The following is a 25,880-nucleotide window of genomic DNA, read 5'->3' as shown; positions in this document are numbered from 1 at the left end:
TACTACCTGCCCACTGCCTGATTCTGGGGCCCCCCTGCCGCACCGCCCCCTCATGCACTGCCCATGCCCTGATGCTTTTTGGCCTTTTATCTCTGAGCTTCCAGCACAGTTGCTGTAAGATCCTCTTGTCCTCTCTGTCTGCTCCCTCCCTCTTCTGACCCTTTTTTACTCCCTGCAGACCTGGCTGGTTCCTGCTTGCCCCACAGGGGATGAAGCTCTGGATGCTGTGTTGGGAGTCCCCTGGGGGCCTGAGCAACCCTTTCTATCTGCCTCGCTCTCCTTCTTCCTCTTCCTCCCCTGGCCCCGATGACTGCTCTCCGGCCTCCCCTCTGCCGGGGCACAGCGGCTCCTCTGCTGTCCAAGCCGACTTCTTCCCTTTCGCTCGGGACCTCTTGCTCTGCATGGGCTCCCAGGTTTGGATCCACTGTACAAGGTTTATGGACTTCTCCGAGGTGCCAGAAGCAGGCTTCTCACCATTTTGCCCCTGCTCACTCTCTCTTTGCTGACTTCTCCTTACTCTCCCTTCTCTAGACTCCCACCAAGGGTTTCCCTTTTGACCTCCCCATACCCCCACCCTTCCACCTCCTTCCCCTCCTCCTCCCAGTGGTCCCGTTTTGTCTTCTCTCTCTCTTTGTCTCCTCTCCCTCCTAGCCTCACTGCTCCCCTGACCCCCCTTCTTTTCCTCCTCTCTTCCCTCCCTCAGCATTCTTTATCCTCAACAGCCGCCTGCACTCCCTGCCCCTGCCAAGCTGGTAACTACTGCCATCTCCAGGAACGTGAATTCCCTCTCTTACTTTATCAAATGCAAGAAGGTACTGGCATACCCCCAATCCAAGCACGTCGATGTGGTCCTCATTCAGGAGACTCACCTCCACAGAGAGTCAGAGAAGTTATCCCGCGATTGTGTGGGGAGGGTGATTCACAACAGCCACCCTTCTTCCATGGCTGATGGTCCACGATAGCCCCAGAAAATGCGACATGGCTTTCTTCTTGCATAAGTCCTTATCCTTACCATCCTCAGACATGTTCCGGCCCAGGAGACCGCTGCGCATCCATCAAGCTCCATCTTGGGGGGAGGACGCTCTGTGCAGGGTCGGTATTTGTGCTTGATTGTGATGGGGCCTAATTGCCAGTTTTTCCAGCCACTCACTGGCTCATTGGGGGGATTGGAACTTTGCCGGTGATGCAGTCATGGACCACACTAGCTTACTCGATGTGGTCAACAATGCAGACCATGCCATGCTGGGTGACATCTTCATGGATCATGGTCTTGTAAACATCTGGCACCTCTCGCACCCCACCGTGCATGGCACCCGATCTCACTGGATTAATTTCTAATCTCCCAAACAGTGGTTGCCCTTTAGCAGGATGAGCAGATTCTTGAGGATGCAATCTCTCACCACTCCCCGATTCTACTCTCCCTGGACCTCAGACTGACCTTCCCGGGCCGCAAACCAGGGTTCCTGAATGTCTTACACTATCATCCCCCCCTGGGCAGACTCCAACTTTGGGCCCACGTTTCCTTTTATTTGAAGCATAAGAAGGGATCCGTCACCTTTCCGTGCACACTGTGGGTGGCTGCTAAGGTGTAATCCTGGGCCAATTAATGAGAGATTCTGCCCTTGCCAACAAACAGAGGGAGATGCAGCAGCAAGCATTGGAGGACGACATCGCGTCTCTCACCCACCTCTATTCTACAGACCCATCTGCCCCTCTATGGCGTTGCCTGGAGAAGGCACGCATGCACCTTAATGTGCTTTTTACCTCCAAAGCTGAGTATCTGCTACAGCAGATGAATGGCCGGCACTACGCACAGGGTGAAGAAACAGGGAGACTGCTGGCAGCCCAGTTACATCAGTAGGAGGTGGCGTTGGCTATTCCAGGCATCAGGTCTGCTGGAGGCGCCATCCTCAGCTACCCGCAGGATATAGTTAATGAGTTTTCCAGCTTTCTACCAGACCCTGCACACTCCGGAGATGGAGGTGGACCCTGCTTACCTGGACGCTTTTTGGGGTGGCGTAGGTCTCCCCTGTTTTATTGAGTCAGGCAGGGACCTCCTTCAAGGAGAGATCACCAAGGTGGAGATAGCACAGGCCATCTTGAACCTACCATACCATAAAGCCCCAGGGGAGGATGGCTTCCCGGTGAAGTTTTGCAAGTGGGTGGGTGAGGAGGTGGTGGATTCCATTTACAAGGCCTTCAGAGAGGCAGAACACACAGGATACCTTGGCTGTATCTCAAATAAGGCTCTGATCACTGTCCTCCCCAAGCCTGGGGAGGACTCCCTCCTCTGTGGCAGCTATCAGCCCATATCACTGCTCAATGGGGACATTAAGATCCTGGCTGGATTACTGCCAGCTTGCCTCCGGGCAGTGATTCCGACGTTGGTCCTCGACTTGCAGGTGTGGTTGTCCTGGGGCACTCGCCCCTGAACCACCTCTGCAACAAGGCCCATGCATTATGATCCAATAAAGCCATGCCTGAGGATACCCTGGCACTCTTTCTGGATGCTGAGAAGGCATTCAACGGGATAGAATGGGGGTACCTCTTTGCTACACTCAGTAGGTCCGGCTCTGTAATAATTTTATAGTTACGGTCCGATGGCTTTATGACTCGCCCACTGCTTAAGTTAATTCTGTTTTATTTTTCTCAGACCCCTTTCCAGTCCATTGAGGGAGGCAGCAGGGGTGATCACTGTCGCTCCTCCTCTTTCTCCTCCTCTCCATTGAACCTTTAGCTGCTTCCCTCTGCCGAACACCATGGATAACTAGTATCCCAACCCCTGGAGGGGGAGTGGGGTGTGTGGGGGCTTTGACATCATATCTCTATGCGGATGAAATCCTGCTCACACTCTCGGACCTCCCTTGCTCATTTCCAAATTTGCAGCCCCTTCGGGATACCTGATCAACTGGGAGCCATGATTGCCGACCCTTTCTGTGGAAACCCTCCTGTCTTAAGTACCTGGGGATCTACATCCACTTGGCCTAGAGCATATGGTGATAGGCAACCATGAGCTGCTGCTGGTATGCACTAACTTGGACTATGATAAGTGGTCCCAACTCGGCCTCTTGTTATTGGGCAGGAAGCAGGCGGTCAGGATGGTGAACCTGCCGAGATTCACCTATGTTCTAGGCAAGCTCCAACATATTTATGGTCTCATGCTCCTATGTTCGGTGGACAGGGGCATTAGGTCCTTCATCTGGGGGTTTTCTCAGCCACATGTGGTCAGCGGCAGGCTCATGGCCCACTGTTCGTGCAGAGGCCTGGCTCTCTCCTTGGTCAAGCACTACGCCTTGATGCTGCATTTGGCGTACTTTGCCTTCCCCAGACCCTTGATCCCCCACTGCGGGACACTATGGAACTCACCAGCGCGGAGTACCCCTGGTGGCTTTACCCCCTCCACCGGTATGGATCCTCGACCCCTGGCTCAAAAATTCCGATGCTCCAGGCGATAAATGGTCGGGGGCCACCGCCTCTTCTTAGTGAATGCTCGCATGTACGTCCATGCGCCCTTGTCGGGAAATACTGGCCTTTGTATTGGTGGCAAGGCGCTTAACTGTGGCATGCTGCAGGAACTTCACACCCTACGCCACGTGCTTACCTTTAAAACTTTTGTTGTACTCCGAGAGGAGTATGGCCTCCAGCCACACTAATCATGGCATTACCTTCCAAGGCAAAACTGCCTTGCCTGCCGTTTGGGCCTAAAGCCCTGTTCCCTCCCACCTTTTCCCATGGCCTACTACCTCAGGAAGTGGGACAGCTTTTGAGGGTTTATGTCCAGCTTCTACAGTCTCCTGACAAGTCACCTGTATTCCTTAACCCTGATGAAAAGTCTGCACACTAAGGGCCCTATTACGATGTAAGTTGGAAAGCAGTCGGAGGGTTTCCAACTTACATCGTTGGTTTCAAATCTGACAGCCTTATCACGACGAAGGCTGTCGGATTTGAAACCGGTCAGTCAGACCGACTGGCTTCTGATGGGCTCAAAGAGTCCGTTGGCCAGTCAAAGGCTGCTCAGAATCCCTTATGTACGTTGTTTACACTGTGGGGATTATTATGTTGGTTTCCAACAGACTTTTCATGCCGGGCTTTCCGAAATGAAAGGCCTTCAGGAAAGCGACTTTGGGGGCCCCTAGCAGTGCCCCCTTGCCATAGCAGCCTCCAGTTGGAGTCCTATGGTGCCCCCCTGTTAATCCCTGCACTGAGTAGCAGGCACCGTCCGGTGCCTGCCACGCAGTGAAGAAATTAACAAAAATACCAATTTCTCTATGGGAGCTTGTGCTATGGCCGGGGTACGGCAGCAGCAAAAGCTCTGATAAAGAAATGGGAGTGTGCGACCACACCATGTGCGGTCACATCCTAATAACGTAGCCGGGACCGCCAACCCAAGGTCGTCGGTCCGGATTCCGCTACAGTAATGAGTGTCAAACTTGCCTACAAGTGCAGTGCAAGCCAGAGGATTGGGCCGGACTGCTGAAGGCACTAGACTGTTGTGCAAGGGAAGCACAGCTGAAATGTTGTCTTTTCAATCATTGCATGAATGGCACTTGAACCTGACAAATCTGCAGCCCCTGCCCCTTTATGGATACAGTCTCAGGGGTGGACTCTCCGGGGCATAAACGTAATAAATGCAGCCCAGACACCATTTTCTTTTTCCAGTCCCGTGGCCTTGCATCATTTTTTGCTGATTTATTTTTAGTTTTAGGCCCCAGGGGGATCCCTCTGGGTATCCTCCATGGGGCTTAGGGGCGCAGCGTGTCACTCCCCTGTCCCCTTATATATATATTTTTTTAAACACGTTCAGGACAGGGGACTGAGCCCCCAAGTCCTGTAATGGATTGCAGCAAGGTTTTTCTCATGTTGCTGGCAACCGATAAAAGCGCTTGCTCTCATTGGGGTGAGATGGCCCAAGGGAAATAAAGCTCCCTGGGCCATTTAGAACACTCCATTTCTAAAATGGCACTCCAGCAAGAGTCTCTCTAGTCTTTTGCGGACCCAATCGTCCAGATATACAATTATTTTTGATCCTTAATTTCTCAAAAACTACTGATCGGATTTACCTCAAATCACAAAAAACTGAATCTGCAGGCCAAGATCTAGCTTCTAGTGAAATTTGGTGTAATTTCTTTAGCAGTTTTTGCATCATGCCGTCTTAAAGAAGTCTATGGATAATGCATGGTTTTTTGACCGCCCTTTTTTCTCAGCTCCCGCTTGAGGGATCACCTCAAAAATGTCCCATGCACAAACTAGTCAAGAAATAGAACCTTTTTGAAAATATTTCATGGAGATTTGTCAAATGGTGCCAAAGTTATTTGCAACTGAATAAATACTTTTGCTATGGAAATGCAATCCTAACTAAATATAGTATATAACTATAACTACGCAGTGCCCAATTTCGATGTCGGGCGGAAAGCCATGCTACAGCCTGTCAGAGGTTTTCCGCAAGACATCGATGGTCTCCCTTCGACCACTGAATTACAATGTCGGCGGCCAGGGGGAATCCAGTGGGGGATTCTGCTGAGCTTCCGATGGCTCAAGAAGCCCGTTAGAGTGTCAGAAGCCATCATAATCTCATAATGACGGCGGAGCCTGCCTTGGCTCCTCCGTCAGGATTATGATGGCACTTCCCACAGCCTTTCCATGTCAGCCTTTCCGACATGGAAAGGCTGTCGGAAAGTGACTTTGGGGGCCCCTAGCAGGGCCCCCCTATCCCCTGGCCCTCCGCTATTGGGCCTGGGGAGCACCTATGGTGCCTCCTTAAACATCCCTCCGCTGTGTTGCAGGCCCCATGTGGAGCCTGCCACATGGATGCAGGGATGTTTACAAACATCCATTTGTCAATATCAGCTTGTGCTGCGGCCCTTTTCCGCCCGCCGCTCAAGCTGCCATTGACAATGTTTCTGACCGCCCACAGGGTGGTCGCATCCAAATTCTGAGGTCGGAACTGTAGGGCGGTTCCAGTCTGCAGCGGTGTCAGTTGGTGTGTATGACCGACCAACATCGTAATCAGCCCCTTAGTGTAGATGCCACTAGGTAATATACGTATAAATCCACTGAACAAAACAGAGGAGTTGAGTTTTACATCAGGAAGGTAGTGGCATTCTAGGCAACTCAAACTTGCACTTTTGCATGTGCAATATATTGGAAAGCTGGTACTTGTACATCTGTGTTGTAACTGAGGGAAGGTTGCTGTTCTCCATGTGTATACCAGATCTGTGCGTGGCAAAGTTGTGTCAGACCTGTTGTGACTTGTGAGTGCAGGAAGCTTGTATGTCTGCGTATGCCACCTATTCTGAGTGTAGGAATCACCCACCCCTGCATGTCCTAGACACGTTCTGAGGAAGGGAAGCTTGCATTTCTTTGTGTGTTATCTATTGTAAGTAACAAAAGATATTTCTGCATCTCATGAACGTGTGCACTGTGAGGAAAGCTTGCACCACTTTTGCAAATGGAGGACCTGGTCTGAGAGAGGGAAGCTTGCACTTCTGTTTGTGTATACCTTGTCTGAGTGTGGAAAACATGCACGTCTTTGTGAATGTGTTAGACCAGTGCCGAGTGAAAGAAGCTTGCACTTCTCCATTTACTAGACATGTGCACAGTGAGGGGAGCTTGCACCACTTTTGCAAATAGAGGACCCTTTCTGAGAGAATTAAAACTTACACTTCTTTCTAAGTGTGTTAGACCGGTTCCAAGTGACAAAAGCTTGCACTTCTCGTAAACATGTTCAGAGTGAGGGAAGCTTGCACCTATGCCAAAAACCACTACAGAGTACAAAGAATAAATAGGCACTAAATAGTATACTATACTAGACAGCAAACACAGTGCTAGGCTGTCCTATATAGCACACTGCACTAGACTGCATTTAGTGCACACAGTGCAAAACACCCTCTGTAGTAGAAAGAGTATCAGACATCACCCTGCACTAACCGATGCACTGCACTACAGACTGCCTGTACTGCACAGCAAACTGTAGTAGACGGAGTGCAGCAGGACTGCTACTGATTATAGATACACGCTATGTGGCGTCTCCTAGGGAGAGGACTGGACTGCAGTATATACAGACTCCAGGATCAGACACACTTTAGTTTGATTGTGATCATGATTCAGCCCATTTCCCGGCTTGAACATTTCAGTCGATGGGGTGGGCTCCCTGGGGTCTTTAAAGGCTTGAGCAGAGGGTCGTGCAGACCCCTTGCCTAACATGTATGTTTCAACTGTTCATGATTGAGCTCCGCCCTAAATGGAACCTTTTGAATTGTTAATAATTGTCATCGACATCTGTGTTGGACCCTGGCTAGAGGTTCCGGCCTTAGAAGGGATCATTTCACAGATCTGTGTGAGGGTGAAATTGGTCCCTGTCGCCCCCAACCCCCTGTTGTAGATGGTGGAGGCCCGCCAAAGGTATCAGTGATCAGTCTGGGTTCAAAAATATAATTGCATTCAGCTCAAGTTCACTTACCTTTATTTTTCTTCAGCCCCTCTTCAGGTATCTGAGTTTTTACAATGTCAACAGTTGTTTCTTTTTTTTCCATCATCACCTTCTCACACCTGGAAGGACACACACACCATTTTAGAGCTGCAGGACACCCAAATCCTACAGGATCTGAAAAAGAACAGCACATAAAGTACTGCAATCTCAGGATCTTCTGCAAGGCAGCACTTGGTGCACACACACCCACACACACATGAACACACATGCACCCACACACAGTGACACGCACATACACCCAGAAATGCACACACACAAACACACACACACACTAAACACACACACACACACACAACAGGAGCTCTAGGGGTATTACAAGTGTCACAAACTATCCCTTCCACTCTGAATGTCCTTCTGCTCAAACCCTTGCTGGGATGACCACAGCTTCAGAATCTCAGAGGAAACAGTGACAAACTCAGCTACCAATACACATAACCACACTCTCTCTTCAGCTTAATTTCTGATTACCTGTATCATTCTCTTTTCCTCTCTCACATCCCTTTGTGTTTCTCCCTCTCTTTCAGAAAGCTCCAGGGATCTCGAAGGTAATTGTGAACATTCCCTGTTATTACAAGCACTCTCTCTCACACTAACTCTGTGTGCCATATTGTCTATCTTTTGCTTCACTCTCTCCTTCCCCCACTTTCTCTCTCTCTCTCTCTGTGACTCTAGCAGCACAAACATAACCGTGAGCAATTGATGTTACTACACTCAGACATTTTCATCGCTATCTCAGCATCTGTCTCGGTCCCCCTTTGCCTCTCTGTAACTGCATTATACTTGTCACTATAACCACACACCGATCAATCAATCAATCAATCCATTTGCAGAGCGCACTACTTACCCGTGAGGGTCTCAAGGCGCTAGGGGCCACCACACGCACTTTAATAGTAGGGAAGGTTCCAAAGCAGACAGAGGCAAAAATAACTGCACTTTTATTTTTTTGTATACTTGCTCGAAAGTACCTAAATACACTACGGGGACCGGTCCTCACAGATAAAGTGTTTGTCTGGTTCTCTCAGGATTACACACGCTATGAGGACCGATCCGGTCCACACAGTGTGCGTTATACATACCCACACACACGCGCACACACACACAGACAGATACACGTTGTCTATTTTTCTCTTTCTCTCTCTCTTTCTTCATAACACTCTTGGTTTCTCTCACAGTTCTTGGGATCTAAAAGGCAGTTCTGAATAATATCACACACTCTTCCTCTCTCACTCCTTCTTATGCTCCCTATATATGACTCCTGATTTTCTACTCACTCTCAGAATCGCTTGCGTCTGTCTGCCTCACTCTCTCTCTTTGTGTGTCTCTCTCTTGCTTTCTCCCTTTCTCCCTCTCCTCCTAGACGTGCTACACATGAATAGCTCAGTGATACTGAGTATAAGTGTCTGCATCCTGCCCCCTGTCTATGAAAGCATTAAACCTGGGAATACTAAATGTCGAGCATCTTTGAATCATTGAGCTCCTCCACCTTGGGATCCTTGAAGTCCACTACCGTGGACTCTCTGGATCTATCAACCTTAGGATCTCTAGAGGCCCTGCAGTTTCATATCACAAAAATGTTGTAACTTGGAGTCCTTGAAGTCTAACTCCTTGGAATCTCTAGTCATGATCCATGGTATCACTACACTTCTGAACCTTGGAATTTCTGGAGCCCTGTATCTTGGAATCTCTGGATTCCTGTACCTTGGAATCGCCAGACCCCTGCACTTTAAAATAACTGAAGGCCTGTACCTTGCAATCTCTAAACAGCTAAACATTGGACTGATGTAAGTCCTGCATCTCAAAGTCTCTGAGATTCTGCACATTTATTCTCTAGATACTGGTGAAGTTCTGCATCTCGGAATTAATCAAGACTTGCACCTTGAAGTCTTTGAGCTCCTGAACTTTGGGTAATCTAAAGTCCTGCACCTTGGAGGCCAGGAGGGCCTGCACCTTGGAGTCACTGAGGTCTTGCACCTTGTAATATCTGCTACCCTGCACCCTAGGAGTCTCTGAGGTCCTGCCCCTTGGAGTCTCTCAGGTCCTGCCCCTTGGAGTCTCTCAGGTCCTGCACCTAGGAGTCTCTCGGGTCCTGCACCTTGGAGTCTCTGAGGTCCTGCCCCTTGGAGTCTCTCAGGCCCTGCACCTTGGAGTCTCTCAGGTCACACACCGTAGAGTCTCTGACTTCCTGCACCTTGAAGTCTGTGAGGTTCTGCACCATAGAGTCTCTGGGGTCCTGCACCTTGAAATCTCAAATGTCATGCACCTTGGAGTCTCTGAGGTTCTCCTCGTCGGAGTCTCTGAGGTCCTGCAACTTAGAATCTCTGAGCTCCTGCACCTTGGAGCATCTAGGCACCTGCCCCTTGGAATGTCTGAGGTTCTGCATCTTGGAGTCTCTAAGGTCCTGCACCTTGAGGTCTCTGAAGTCCTGCACTTTGGACCATGATGCAAATTCTGTTTGTGGATATCACCTTTCAAGGCTAGGACCTTTTGTTTCACTACTTCTAAATGGCTGCTTCTAACACCTCCCTGAGATGGATCCTCAACTTGTTTTCCTTTTCTTGTTTTGCGCTGCTCCCAGGTGCCATTCTTTAAAGTATTGGGGGATTAGCCCCTCTGTTAGGACCCAAAGTGCTTTCCGATTATCCCAAACCACGTGCATTGGATATTCACTTCACGGCAGCTCCAAAAGTGAAATGGTGCCACTAGCAAGCAGATGCACCTCTCTCCAATTCCTGCCTATGTCTCTTTCACCTTCCTCTGTATTTCTGCCTCTTCTCATTCCCTTACTGTTCAAGCGCCTTTGTCTCTTCTTCTACCTCTCTTTCTCTTATCACCTCTTCTCTTATTCTGAGTATTTTAGTCTCATCTCTCGCTCCCGGTTCTGCAAGACTTTCAGAGGTTCAACGATTGATCTGATGCTGACCCCTGAGGATGCTGTGGGCTGAACGGAAGTCACTGAGGAAAGAAGAGAGGTTTCTTACCACCACAAGCAGATCTGAGAATCAGAGGGGCATATCATCAAGGGCCGGTGATAATTATCGCTAAGCGCGCTTAGCGCGAGGATAATTATCGCCGGCTATCGCTGGAGTTTATTGCTGAGATAGCGTGCTATCAGCAAAGCTGATCTCCAAAGCGATAAAATTCCAAGCACAAGCTGCCAAATGTGCGCTTATCGCTGGAAATCCAGCGATAATCGCACAGCGTTTAGCGATAGCTTGATGATAGGGCAGGGTAGACTTAGACATTATATCCATCTTCCATTGGATATAATGGCTAAGTCAGACTGAAAGCAGGCGTAAGGAAAGTAGCGTTAACCGTGGTTAGCGCTACTTTTTTTTATCGCCACGCAGGTTAGCGATCAGCTTGCTGATAGGAGAAATGTCTGTTAGTGTCATTTCTCACGTTATTTTGGGGAGGAACGCCCACTTTGCATCTCATTAGAGATGCAAATCTGGGCGTTAAGGGAAAGGGCGCTGAGGCATAGATTCACGCGATAGCGTGACCTTGCTGATAGTGCGATAAAATTATCGCCGCTTTTTGCCCGAAAACGGACGCTAAAGCGGCGATAATTTTATCGCGGGGCCTTGATGATATGCCCCTTAGTTGAGTTTATGAGGACTGGAGGAGCCCTTTGAGGACCGCAGAGATAATATGTGAATGAGTGTATGTAACAGTAGGGATGAATTCAGAAACTATTTAGGTGAATTAATATCCACATTAAAGGGCCTAAATCTAACAGTGAGTCGAACAGAAGAGAAGGGACAAAGGTGTACTTTTGATAGAATGACCATTGGATTTATTTATACCTGGATTTTGAACAATACATGGCATTGTGACCCAGAGACAGGTACAAGCTCATTTCTGTGCTTTCTAGTCTAGCTCAAGCAGGACATGTCAATTGAACTGCTATTTTCACTAGCCCAGAACAATGGGCCCGATTCACAAAAGTAATCTGAGAAAAAAGTATAACTTTAATAATAATCCACATTTGTAAAGCGCGAACAATCACCTGTAAGGGTTTCTAGGTGCCGTCGGGAAGATTAATCAAGCCATTGCCCAGAGTCACATGGTGCTGGGCTAATCTGCTGCCAGCACCAGGGATCGAACCGTGATCCCCAGATTCCAGAGTCAGCCGCCCTGGCTGCGGCACCACACCTCTTCCCGAGCAATTGTAAAGTTAGACTTTAGGTCTAAACTTAGGGCCCGATTCACAGAAGTAACTTAAGACAAAATCCTAAACTTACTACCATTTTCGTATTCACGGAAGGCACTTACTCATTTTGGTATTCACAGAAGACACTTACTCACTTCGGTATTCACAGAAGTTAGGAGTCCTAACTTTAGGATTCCTAAATGCCTTCTGTGAATTCCGAAAGTCTTAAAATTAGGATTTTTCTCAGTTTAGGAGTCCTAAAGTTAGGACTCCTAACTTTTCTACTACTAAACTGAGAAAAATCCTAATTTTAAGGCTTTCGGTATTCACAGAAGGCATTTAGGAGTCCTAAAGTTAAGACTCCTAACTTCTGTGAATACCGAAGTGAGTAAGTGTCTTCTGTGAATACCGAAGTGAGTAAGTGTCTTCTGTGAATACCGAAATGGTAGTAAGTTTAGGATTTTGTCTTAAGTTAGTTCTGTGAATCGGGCCCTTAGACTTTTGCTCTAAGTTTAACTTTGTGAATCAGGCCCAGTGTATTTAAGTGTAATCCCTCCATGCGCATCTTCGTGACACTGAATGACGCTGATATAATCCACGCCCATTTTATGTTGTCGCTTTTATCAATGAGTGCTGCACTCCATACACTCCTCATTTTTAGGAACTGATGCTCTCACTGGGGCTGACATTAATGGCTGCTGTGTGGTGCATTACACATGTCCTAGGTGAACACATCACCATACAAGTAGAGGTTTGCTTTACATTTTAATAACTGCTCTAAAACTTAGTGTTAATCACGAGTGGGTGGAACATGTTTCGGCACAGCCTTCTGAACATACAACATCTGTGTGTCATGCACCATTAGGAATAAACCTCTGAATGGGAAACATTAGGCCTGAATACCAAATGTATTATAATATCGTACATCAGCAGCTGTATAACTTTACCTCAGTTTGTACAAGTCTCTCGACTGTGCCCGTCATTGTCTCAGAATTAGTTGCTAATTCCCAAGATTTTTTTTAAACTTGCGGCCACTTTCATTTTTATCAGTAATTTAATTCTGAGTATTGGGGCCAGTCGCAGTCAGACAGGCACAAACAATATTTATTTATTTATTTATTTTATTTGCGTAATTTTTATAGCGCAACAAATACCCTGGGGTGTCTCGGCGCTGTGGAGCTACTGGGGTCAGTCATCCTCTCACTGATTAAATAACCACGTTTTTAAGAGCCTGCGAAATATCTTCTGTATGTTCCTTAAACTAGAGCATAAAAGCAGGGTTGCAGCCCTCTGCAGTCCTACAAAGGCTCCTCACTAAATGATGAGACAGGGCTGGGAGAGGAAGAGTTTTTAGACAATTCCAATCATGTTACAGAGCACCAGAGAGACATTTGAGGATTGGCAGGGACGTCGGAAACTACTGAAAGAGGCTTTGCGGAAAACTTGAGGGATTGTCTGTGGGCAAAGGTGCTTGTTATGGACATATGAGAGTTTAAATGGGCTCAGCAGGTAGTTTCATAAGAGTAGGAGTTTGAGAACTCTCAGGGTTGTGTTTTTTGAGAACTCAACTAATGTTTCTTAGAATGAAAATGAGTTTTTAAAGACTTTGGATGTTTTGAGAACAAACCGGGGGCCTCAACTGTCTTTGGAGCTTTTGAAAGACAGGAGAGTAGATACGAGGTGACCTGCATATAATAATTGCATGAGGTGGCATTGCTCTGGCAGCAGAGTGGGTTTGTGTGAGCTCAGTACTGACATTTCCACACTGCAGCCAGACCTGCTCCTTACACACAGAGGAGGACAATAAAGCAGCCTTACCTGTCCATGGTGCTTCTGACATCCTGCAATAGAGAAGAAAGGCAGAAGGGCGTCAGTTTCCACAACAGATATGACATTCTGGCAGCAGTTTCGGTTTAATATAAGTTGTGAAATTCAAGTTAAGTTGAACTTGAACACATGCAAGTATCTTACCCAAGGGGACACTGGGGTGCCGATCTCGCACCTCAACACACACAGTCTGTGATATTCTAAATAAGGTCGCTTGACACAGCACAGCTTGTGATATCCTGAATGGGCCAACTAGACAGCAGAGCTTTTAAATTCTGAATGTGGGCAGCTGACATTATGGACGGATTTTTCAAATCCATAATGAATTATAGTCTCAAATTCCTGTGATCAGACGGCATAACTTGCTAAACCTCATGCATTACTAGAAATAAGTGAGGATATATCAGAAATAGAACTAACGTCTATACTTGAAGTATACCACGCCAAAATGAAATTTAATGTAGTCCTGTAGATAAACAAGGATTTTGGATAAAGCACAGGGTTACCCCTTGGAGGCATGCTTCATCATTGGATTTCTTCCCGCTCCCCTGCGGAACGGGGCGTGCTGCAACCAACGGGTCACACAGGAACACTGAGTTCTGCCAAAAGATTTGTACAAAAATTAGGAGTGGGGGTTGTATGTATCAAAAATACATGGCTGGTATCTCCTGTTATTTAAAAGAAATGCTCCAGTCGGTATGATTAACAATGTGAAAGAAAATGTGGGAAGTCCTCAGGGGTACGATAGCCCTAACTCCCTTCTATAAACTGGTCAACATGTTTCTGCCACCCTTCCCTGTGGCATTCGTCAGGACCGAAAATCTCCCTCCCTGGAACCACTCCTTATGCACTTATGTGAATTGTGCACGGTGCATTCCACTCACGCACCTTACTTGCCAAAGAATATTTTACCTACTTGGTGTTATTATTTAACTGCATCCGAAACAATAAAGAACAAGCGTAGCCTCAATAGTCCCAGGACACTGGTGAGTTTCTTATGGGCTCCTTCAGGTGTAGAAATAAAACGCTCTATTGTTGAGTGTTGAGACTAGCCATTGGCGTTAAGCACCAGGCCGTATCCAGCCCGTGAGTGATTAGGTGTAACGGCGGGATCATCCGCTCAATATATAAGTGAACACTTCTAATATTCACACAGATGTTTCCAGATACCAAAAGTGATTCAGGGTCTGGTTCTTTGGCGCTTTATGTTTGGGTTCCGCTTATTTTTAACTGTGCAATCTTCTCTCTCTTCTTCCTCTTGAAAGGCTGTCTGTCACAGCAGAAGGGGCTCCAAATCTGATAGTCCCACCACAATAGAGGCCACGGGAGAGACTAGAGTTCACACCTGGATGTCAGCCACAGTGATATGTACATGAAAAGGTTAATGCAAAAAGAACTATTGATGGACAGAATGCAGAACAATGTCATACATTCACCCCAGTACAGAGATCTGAGCCTAAATCCATCGTTGTTTTGCTCACCATACCATTCCAGTTTGGACCCAGCCATATGCCAATCAGTCTTGACCCTGTGCCCAATGGGAACAGTCCAGCCCGAACTGCCAGGCCAGGTCCTCCCTGGACTGGAAACAAGCATCCTAGGACCGGTTTCGGAGTTTCACCCCTCTTCAGCCAGGATAGCTTGATTCCAGTAGCATATAGAGCACAGGACCCATGTCTGGGCATACTCGTCCCACTCGGGGTGACAAATGCAAAAACAACAGTTGATGGACAGAATGCAGAACAATGTCATACATTCACCCCAGTGCAGAGATCTGGGCCTAAATCCATCGGTTTTTTGCTCACCATACCATTCCAGTTTGGACCCAGCCATATGAAAAGGTTAATCCCATTTATTTATAATTTGAAATGTACAGGAAGAGTCTCTCTCTCTCTCTCTCTCTCTCTCTCTCTCTCTCTCTCTCTCTCTCTCTTTCTCTCTCTCTCTCTCTCTCCCTCCCTCTCCCTCTCTCACTCTCAATACACAGATCTGTCTGGGGGGGATTCCTCTCCTCCTCATGTCTTCAACAGGCAGCCCTGGTCTTTCCTAAATGGAACACTGTGTCCTCCATGTAATGTACCAGTAATTACAGGCACACTTGCACTCAGTGTACATACACAGCACACACACTGTCCATTATTGTCACCTCCATGTATTGTGCCACGCCAGGTGCACAAAATCTGGCACAGACCATCACTCTGTGTGCACTGCCCAGTACTGTATCCTTTCTACATTGTGTCCTGGTGTGCTATTTGCAAGTCCACACAGTGCCAGCACACACACACTCAGCATGTGTGAGCTGCACAACATGCCACCCTTTATTTATTGTACTTCTTGCAAGCACACATGCACTTAACACATGCTCTCATTGTGCACACCCTGCACAGCAGTACATCTCTCATGTAATGTACCCCTTGCAGTCACACATATACATTGTACATGCACTAACCATGCATGTAGTGCACAGACCTGCTCTATCCCTGTGCTGTACCCTTCCCTGGCACACCTACATTCAGAGGAGTCATTATTCCTGTTCTGCACAGCAAATCTAGGCCAAGGATGAGTTAAACATACAGCAGCAGAAGTTTGTAAAAAAGTGAGTGAGCCTGTAGTCCACACTCCAGTGATGCAGGTTAAAAAGGACCTGTTCACTCCTACTGATCACTACAAGTATGTTGTAACCACTGTTCTTGAGCTGCTGAACTCTTAGTGAAAGTACTGGTACTGTATCCTTTCTACATTGTGTCCTGTGTGCTATTTGCAAATCCATGCAATGCCAGCACACACACACTCAGCATGTGCGAGCTGCACAACATGTCACCCTTCATTTATTGTACTTCTTGCAAGCACACATACACTTAGCACATGCTCTTATTGGGCACATCCTGCACAGCACTATAACTCCCATGTAATGTACCCCTTGCAGTCACACATACACAAAGTACATTCCCTAACCATGCATGTACTGCACAGCACTGCTATATCCCTGTGCTCTACCCTTTCCAGGCACACATACATCCAGAGCAGTCACAGTGAACCACACTGCAGCAGGACGTTTTAAAAAGGTGAGTGAGTCTGTAGGCATCATTCCAGTGACACAGGTTAAAAGGACCTGTTCACTACTACTGATCACTACAAGTATGTTGCTACCACCACTCTTGAGTTGCTTAACTCTTACTGACAGTGGTAGCCTTCCATCACTATGAGGGTAACACCTTGGGCACCCCTCCCTGTCCAACAAGACCGCAATCCGTGAGATAGGCCTATGTCATGGTGCACACCCATGATCCGTGTTTGCCAATGACTACAAAAATCAACATTAGTGATAGATTCCGAAAAGCCATACTGTGCCTCCGACAAAACGCTGTTAGTCTCTTAACCACTAAGTCAAGCAGCGATATGGCCAGTAGCAATGCGTACTGTCCCTGTCACCCTAAAAACCGGTGCAATGAGACTTTGCCCGTGACTTTGGGGGGCTAGGGGCGTTAATAAGAGAGGTCAGGACGGGGAGCCAAACATCCACATCCTGTATGGAAAGGTCGGCGGAATACCATCAGGGCCCGGGGCCTTGTTCTTAGATCACCCCAATATGCCTTTCTTGACCTCCTCTGATGAAAATTATAAGCCAGCGTTCACTTCTATCCTACCTGTTCCCCCTACTGAATGCAGAGGATGGGGAGTTATAGATTTCCCCAAAATGTCCTACTCAGCTGTCTTCGCTTACCTGAGCCTCCAGAGCATCACTGGTATCCACTGCAGAAAAGGGATTATTGATGATCCTCCAGAATTTGGAGCTGCTCCTCAAGGTACTAGCCTCTATCAGTTCTGTCCAGGCCTTCTCCTTTATGATGTTCTTCCATCTAGTAAGTTCTTGTTTATACAGACTATGGCTATTGCTAATTAAGGAGGGATCCTGTGGTTTGGCCCTCAAAGCTAACTTCAGGGTTCTCAACACCCGGGTACAGCCTGACTCAAACCCTTTTGGCCACATACCCTGTTGCCCGGAGCTGTTGCCCTCTGTAGTTCTGAAATGGTATTAGAGATCTCAGAGAAGGCCTCCAGGATACTAGATGGGTTGATGTGTTGGAATACACAAGTTTTTAACTTGTTCTTACGCTGGGTGTAAAGAGCGTTATAAAAAGAATCTGGAGTTATCTGGGACCACTTAAGCCTCCTGCCGCCATCAATGGCCTTATAGGTCCCTGTCACCTCCACCCTGAGAGAATGAGCCAACAGGGACCCACAGATAGAAGCACACTCCGGGTTATGATCTCTACAGCGGCTTAAGGAAATAATACATTACAAAAGAAAAGAAGGATGCAAAACAAAGATAAAGTCAATAAATGACTCACAGATAAAGTCAATTAAAGACTCAGGGCCAGATGTAGGTGGCCAAATAGCGAGCACTAACGCTGAAATTCATAGAATATCAGCGTTTGCGATCGTTAATACACCATGTGAAATGTAGAGGCAGAAACACCGAATCACTAAATAAGGAATCGCTAAAAACAACGGAAAACAACTAGCGGTTCCTTATGTAGCGATTAGCAAAATAAGGAATCGCTAAAATAATTTGCTAAGCAATGTACATAAACTCGCTATTACCGAATCCTTAAAAAATCACAAATTAAGAGTCGCAAATTACCAGGAACTCAAAGCAGGTGGTAACCAGGTGCACAGCATATAAACAGCCCCAGAATGCATCTGCGTGAACACAATGGCGGCCCTCTGTGTCATTGCAAGGCAGTTACGGATACAAGCTGCATCACAAAGGATCTGGAGACGACAGGAACCCGTATACAGATTGCGCATCACCTTATTCCAACTCACAGAGGCTGAAATTCATGAGAGGTACAGGCTTCACCCAAACACCATCCTGGACCTGATACAGGACCTGCACCCAATCCTGGAGCACCAGACACCAAGGGCGCACACAAGACCTCCACATGTGCAGGTACTCTGTTGCCTGCTCCTACTGGCATCCGGCAGTTACCAGAGGGTAATAGCTGTGGCAGGTGGAGTCTCACAGAGTTGCCTGTCACGTTTCTTAAATACATTCCTGGATGCCATGTTGCAAAGGATGCCACACTATATCCAATTCCCCAGCACACAGGCAGAACTGCATAAGACCAAGATGGACTTTTATCAGAAGGCCCAGTTCCCACACGTCATAGGGAACTGGGACACATATACCAATCTGCCCCCCCTCTTCGACTGAGTCCATCTACTGCAACCGCAAATCCACACATTCAATCAATGTACAGGTTATATGTGATGCTTCTCACATCATCACCGACATAGTTGCAAAATTCCCAGGGAGCACGCATGATTCCTACATCTTCAGGAACAGTGGGATCTATACCTATCTTGTTGGGTTAATCCATGTGACACACCCTGAAGTATACATTTGATGCAACGATTGCTGACTGTGAATAATTTTCCTTTCTTTTACACTTAGGTGATAGTGCATATGCGGTGCGTGCTTTCATCCTGACTCCATACCTCAACCCATCTACCCCAAGTGAAAGGAGATATAATGTGGCACATAAATCTACGCGCAATGTGGTGGAGCGTACATTTGGACTCCTAAAAAGCAGGTTCCGCTGCCTCCACAAAAGTGGAGGTGCACGGCAGTACCGGCCCCTGATCTGCTGCAAAATAATAGCTGCATGTGCCATGCTGCATAACCTTGCCACAAAGAGGGGGACACCCGTGGAAATCAGCGAATCAGAGGATGAGGAATGTCCCCAGCCACAGCACAGCGCTGTAGGTGTCGCAGCTGCACCAGATGGGAGACACAGATGGGCAGAGAACACACACAACTATTTTTGAGTAAGTAATGAGACAAAGCTAGTAATTGGACAGCACACCGCAACACTATGATGGCCTCACAGTGCCTGGTCAAGCCAAACATGGCATAGTCACTCCACCATGCAACATCCCTAGTCCCACCATTGTGTCAAATGGGTTACGTCACCCACCACAAAATGGAATGTGATGGCAGTGCTTATCTTCTGCGCCCACGCGCAGCACTGCTGCATTCAGCAGGCACACTGTCCTCCCCAGTGCAGTGTCCTGTGGCTGATCTGTGCCTACCACTGCGCCTCCTGGTCTCCTGTAATGGAGGAGTGATGCTGCTGCGGCTTGTTGCCTCCTCACTCTCAGCCCCATCCCCCGATCCAGTGGCAGCAATTTGGTTGGTCTGAAGCACCTCCAAGGCACTGGTGACTCTTATCAACCCCTGAGTGACATTACGGTCACTGAGGCGAGGTAATAACGCTCCTGAGGCGAACAGCCGGGAGCACGCTCGTGTATTTTTAAAAACTGCTTTTTACAAATTCTGTGTTATATGTTGGCACTTCCCCCCTGAGCACTCCCCCCACCTGTACCTGAATTCCCCGCGTAGCCGATGTAAATGCTGCCGCGGGTCGGAGTTCTTTTTGCCGTCATTCTCGCCAAGCCCACAGGCCACACCCACGGCCGTGAGGCCACGCCCCCTCCTGGATCCTATTTGAGGCGCGCTGACTGAAAGCTCGCATTAGAGGTAATAACGCTCTTGAGGCGAACAGCCGGGAGCACGCTCGTGTGTTTTTAAAAACTGCTTTTAACAAATTCTGTGTTATATGTTGGCACTTACCCCCTGAGCTCTCCCCCCACCTGTACCTGAATTCCCCGCGCAGCCGATGTAAACGCTGCCGCGGGTCGGAGTTCTTTTTGCCGCCATTCTCGCCAAGCCCAAAGGCCACGCCCACGGCCGTGAGGCCGCACCCCCTCTCCCTCATTCAAAACAATGTGCATCCCCCGGACGCGCAGCGGGCGGCGCGCCAAAGGCAAGCCCGTCTGCACCCGTCCGCGGCCGGCCGGGGACAGGGGCCACTCCCCCTGGCCCCCCTCCTAGGACTCAATATAGCGCTGCTGCCCTCCTTACACTTAAACCCCCCCACGGAAGATAGCTGCCTTCACCAACACCATCCCCTGAACCTTCCCACCTATTGTCAACACTGCAACACCAAACTCCAAACTGCCCGGCTCAGACCGGCCCAGCAAAACTACACCCTACTGCTCCTAAATTGCAGGTCTCTGCCAAAACATAGCGCAGAAATCTTCCTGCTTTTAGATGAGCGGACTCCTGACGCCGTCTTCCTAACCGAAACTTGATTAACCCCAGACTGTGACCCAGATGTGATTCAAGCCCTTCCACCGGGCTACCAAATTTCTCGCAGGGACCGCACATGCGGAAAAGGAGGAGGCCTTGCCATTATCCATAAATCTACATACCAGTGCCATTGTATCCTGGATCCAATCCCAGACTGCGAAAGCATGTCTTTCTGCCTCAAACTCACCCCCAACGACAGTCTAACAGGGGCACTTGTATATCGCCCCCCAGGCCCATTGAACCAATTCCACTCCTCACTACCCTCGTTAGAGGCCGAATCTGCTATGTCTTCTTCTAACTTCACGGTGCTGGGTGACTTTAATATTCACTTCGACAACAGCACTGACAGCACCGCTAACGAGCTAGTTTCTAGCTTAGCCGCTTTTCAACTAGAACAATTAATTAGGTCCCCCACTCATAATAAAGGTCACCTGCTCGATCCAATTTTTAGCAATTGCCCCAACCTCACGGTTGGCACTATTACTCACCTCCCATGGACTGATCACTTTCTCATTCCCCTTAACTGGTCCACCCACAGATTCACTCCCTCCTCCCCCACTTCACAAAAGATGAGAAACTGGTCGAGACTCTCGCTAGAGCAGTGGTCGAGCCTCCTTTCCACATCCAAACCTGCTCTTTCTCAGAGCCCTATACCCGATAGCAGGACATTTAATGAATGGATCGAGGACTCCATCGACTCCATCCTCCCCTCCAGGAAAACCATGTTCAAAAGAGCATGAGAAACTGCCCCCTGGTATTCGGAGAAGCTCAGGGAGTTAAAACGTCAGTGTAGAAAGCTGGAAAGGAAGTGGCGCCTAGGATACGCCATCATCGAAAAAAACAGGTATAGGGAAGCTATTAGGGCATACTATTATTATTATTATTATTTGGAGTTTTATATCGCGCACGGTTACCCTTGAGCATCCCAGCGCTATCCATAGATCAACCACCGCCCAACACATGACACATTGGGCTGGGAACAGATGAGTTTTTAATAGTTTGCGGAAGCGCAGAGTGCTGATCTCTGCCCGCAACACGAGTTGAAGCGAGTTCCAAGCGGAAGCCGTATTCACTGAGAACCTTCTCCCTCCGGTGCGGGCTCGCCTTACTCTAGAAGACTGGAGGAGGAATTTATGATCCTTGCTGCTTTATAGGGTTGGATCATGTTCCTCAGGATCGCTGGACCCTTCGCCTGCAGACTCTTCTGTGCCATGCAGAGTGCTTTAAAGGTTACTCTTTCCCGCACCGGGAGCCAGTGCAGCACCTTCAGTGCCGGTTTGGCGGACTGCTTTCTGGGAACATTGATCAGCAGTCTGGCCGCTGCATTTTGCACCTGCTGCAACTTCTTAAATGTGGATTCCGGCGCGCCCAAGAAGAGTGCATTGCTGTAGTCCAGCCTCGAAATGATGAGCCCCTGTATAAGCAGCTTACGGGAGGTCTCAGGGAGGAGTGACAGAACCCTGCGGGCTGACCGGAGCATACCAAAACATGCACCCGCGGTCTTTTTGGCGTGTGTTCTAAACGTCAAGTCCTGCTCCAGCCACACCCCCAGGCTCTTAATCTCCTTCTTCGGGCTGGGAGGAGCTCCCATGCAGTCGGGCCAGCTACTGGGGGACAGGGAGAAGGAAGATTGACCTAAGATCATAAGCTCGGTCTTTGAGCCATTCAGTTTAAGGGATGAATTACACATCCACCCAAACACTTCCTCCAGGCAGGAATGAAGCACCGCTGGTTGCTTCTCTAACTGAGAGAGCCCCACCACCATCTGCGTATCATCCGCATAGCTGATGATGTTAAAGCCAAACGGAGACACCACATCCTCCAGGGGGGGCATATATACATTAAATAATGTAGGGCTCAACGACGAGCCCTGGGGAACCCCACACTGGAGGGCAAAGGGGGGCGACTTCTCGTTTCCTTCCCAAACTTCAAATGACCGTCCTCCTAAAAAGGAGGCAAGCCATCCCAGAGCCATCCCTGTGACACCCAACCCTTCCAGCCGCTGGAGTAGTACCTGATGATTCACGGTATCAAAAGCCGCACTCAGGTCCAGGAGGATCATTGCCACTGACCCTCCTGCATCCAGAATGCACCTGGCTTCCTCCACCACGGCCAGAAGGGCGGTGTCTGTGCCCTGTCCAGGACGGAATCCCGTCTGGGAATCTCGTAACCGGCCATTGGCCTCCAAGAAATTCGAGAGTTGGTAGTTGACCAGTCTTTCAGCCACCTTGCTCACGCCTGGGAGCAGGGAAATCGGCCTAAAATTAGCCAGGTCAGTGGGGTCAAGGCTCGGCTTCTTCAGGAGAGCCTTCACGACCGCTCCTTTCCATCCAGGTGGCACCACCCCCTGCGACAGCGACAGGTTAATCAGCTCGGTCACTGGGGCCACGATGGTTGGCGCAACCTGTTTTAAATATCGCATCGGGACAGGGTCCTTGGGAGAGCCACTCTTCAGTTTCCCAAGCACATTCAACACTTCCTCCGCAGTCACAGGTCCAAAAAGGTCCAGCTCAGCTGCTCCTACCCTTTGCTGAGCAGTTGGCTCTGCCACTGCAGTTAGCTGAGGGAGTGAGCGTAGGATGGTCTCAATTTTGGAATTGAAGTAAGTAGCCAGCTCCAGGCATTTCCCTTGGGGATTGTCATGAATAACCGGTGGGTCGGGGGTTTTTAGCAACTCCTTCATCACTTTGAAGGACTCTCTCGAGGAACAAGTGGCTTTACAAATTCTTTCATCAAAGTATATGATCTTAGCCTCCCTTATCGCGTTCTTGTACGATCTCATGGCTGAGCGATAATTGTTCCTACATATTATCCCCCAATCCTTCCTCCACCCCCGTTCTAGCCTTTTGCAGCTCTTTCTCAGTGCCCTCAGCTCAGGAGAGTACCATGAGGCCGAGCCCGCTCTCTTATCCCTGATGAGCATCTTTTTCTTTGGGAGAATGGCGTCTAGGGAGCTACTCAACCAGCTCTCCAGGCTGGCATCCGCATCCACCGGGTCAGACCCCCCTTGGGGGCATGTTGACTCCAAGTGGGCCGCCCATTTATCCATAGGGAGCCTCGACAAGCTCTATCCATCCTAAATGTCCTGGGTGTGGGGAGATCCCAAACCGCAGGAGCCCAGCTGACTAAGACCAAGAAATGGTCTGTCCACGGTAGGGCAAGGGGAGGTAGGGCGGTTAGTTGCTCCATATTTGAGAAAATTGGGTCAAGCAGATGACCCTTTTCATGGGTCGCACCTAAATTAATTCGTCTCATCTGCATAGCGCCCAGGTCACACTGCAGGTCAGTAGCCGGCAGGTCCATTGAATCCTCAAAATGGAGGTTCAGGTCTCCTAACACGACAAAATTCGTAGTAGAGGAAGCTAGGCAGGTAACAGATTCCATTAGTGAATCAATGAAACCGGCCACTGCCCCAGGGGGGCGATAGACAAGGAGACCTGAAATGGCGACCGTGGGGGACAGCCGGAGGGAGAATTGACAGCTTTCGCAGTCCTTGACCCCGGCCTCCTGCGCTTTACAACTGAGCGTATCCCTGTACAGAATAGCCATACCCCCTCCCCGCCCTATGGGTCTGTCGAGATGGAAAATCACAAATCCCGGTGGGAGGGCTCGGACCATATCTGGGCCGGATGTGGACATGATCCATGTCTCCGTTAAAAATAAGACATCAAGATCATAGTCCAGAATTAATGAGTTAATTTCTGTGGAGTGACAGGGAAGTGACCTACAGTTCAACAGACCAAATTCTAACTTTTTTCTAGCCTTATGGGCCCCAAGCCCTGGGCTACACACCTTACAACTTACAAAAGGTTGCCCATCCTTCACAATGAACCCACATGTATCCGACGGGCATAATGGCAGGCCCTAGGCCCGTCTGGGCCCGGACGGGCTCAGACGGGCTTTCCTCTGGCGCTCCTCCGGCGCCCCGCTGCGCGCATTCGCTGCGCGCCTGCATTCTAGGAAAAGTAAATAGGAAGTGGCAGGGGATACGAGCCAAGGACTAGACCGCAAAGCACCCAATCGTGGTGTCCGCGTGTCTAGCCCTCACAAGATGGCGGGCGGAAGTATTCCGGCGAGAATAGCCCAGCTAGCCTGTAAATTTGAGGGTTAGCAGGTAAGCAATAAAAAGGTATATTCACGAGTGGTGGATTAATAAATTTGCACTCTAATCACACAGATTAATTAAAATGTACACGAGCATACAAAACAATTTTAAAACTATCTAAAAAGCGGAGCTAGCCTCCAGCAGCCTAGGTAAAGTGCAGTGTGTCAATAGCAGCAGCAGTGTGTCAGTAAATACAAACTCGAAATAAACTCAGCTCAAACCAATTACTACAAAGAGAAAATTATGGCAGCTCGATCTAAGCCAAGAGAAATATACCAAGTAGTTAAAAGCCTTTCTAAGATCTCCCCTCCCTCAGCCCCAACCGACAATCCTATAGCCCGATGCAACGAGCTGGCTGAATTCTTCTTTCAAAAGATCAATAAAATATACTTATTCTTCGCAGCCCCCAGCCCAGAGACTATCACTGCCAAACTACCACCTCCAAGCGCTACAGAACACCCTCCGCGAGTTTCCTTGAATTAATTCCCACCACTAGACTTGGAATCACTCAAATCCCTTGCACATCAGGTAAAATCAGGCTCTCCCCTCGACCCAGCGCCCCCTCAGATGATGAATATGGCCAACCAAGTCATCCTCATGGACCTACTCAATAGCTCCATGCAAACAGGAGTGGTTCCCCCTTCTTGGAAACAGGCAATGGTGAGAGCATTACTTAAGAAGCCCAATCTCAATCCTACGGACCCTAACAACTACCGTCCAATTTCCCTGTTGCCTTGGGCAAGCAAAATTCTGGAGAAGCATATTAATCTCCACCTCACTAAATTCCTCGAGGAGAATCTTCTACTGGACTCCACCCAAACAGGATTCCGTCCTAAACATGGCACAGAAACGGCTCTTCTAGCCGTGACGGAAGAATCCAGGAGGATCTTGGACCGAGGGGGGTCAATGGCAGTGGTCCTCCTCGATCTAAGCGCCGTGTTCGATACGGTGTGCCATAAAACCCTGCTGTCTCGACTAGCCGATCTGGGAGTCTCAGGAGACGCTCTTGACTGGTTGGGTTCCTTTCTGAGCGGAAGGACCTTTCAGGTCTTCGACGGTGACTCCTGCTCCACTAGCAGACCTCTAAACTGCGGGGTACCCCAAGGTTCCTCCCTGAGCCCCACGCTGTTCAATGTGTACATGAGGCCGCTGG

At 48.7% G+C, this 25,880-nt stretch overlaps 1 protein-coding gene and 1 long non-coding RNA gene across 3 annotated transcripts in view; one reads left to right on the top strand and one right to left on the bottom strand.

The window, feature by feature from the left end:
• LOC146830206 (uncharacterized) overlaps window positions 1-25,880 on the bottom strand; it is a 219,114-nt gene that overhangs the window by 66,116 nt on the left and 127,118 nt on the right. The window contains exons 4-5 of the mRNA XM_085604425.1: window positions 13,458-13,480; window positions 7,460-7,548 (exon numbers count right to left, since the gene is read on the bottom strand). Of these exons, the coding sequence (XP_085460551.1) occupies window positions 7,460-7,548; window positions 13,458-13,480 (112 nt within the window). The remainder of the gene's footprint in view (window positions 1-7,459; window positions 7,549-13,457; window positions 13,481-25,880) is intronic.
• The window catches only part of LOC146830207 (uncharacterized), a 195,064-nt gene that overhangs the window by 110,567 nt on the left and 58,617 nt on the right, over window positions 1-25,880 (top strand). For both annotated transcript variants that reach the window (XR_014961382.1, XR_014961381.1), the window contains exon 3: window positions 18,925-19,298. This is a non-coding gene — a long non-coding RNA (uncharacterized LOC146830207). The remainder of the gene's footprint in view (window positions 1-18,924; window positions 19,299-25,880) is intronic.

The sequence above is a fragment of the Triturus cristatus genome, chromosome 5_1, assembly GCF_964204655.1.
Source record: "Triturus cristatus chromosome 5_1, aTriCri1.1, whole genome shotgun sequence".
NCBI lineage: Eukaryota > Metazoa > Chordata > Amphibia > Caudata > Salamandridae > Triturus > Triturus cristatus.
The sequence above is the reverse complement of the archived record's forward strand: the minus strand, read 5'-3'. Positions and strand labels throughout refer to the sequence as shown.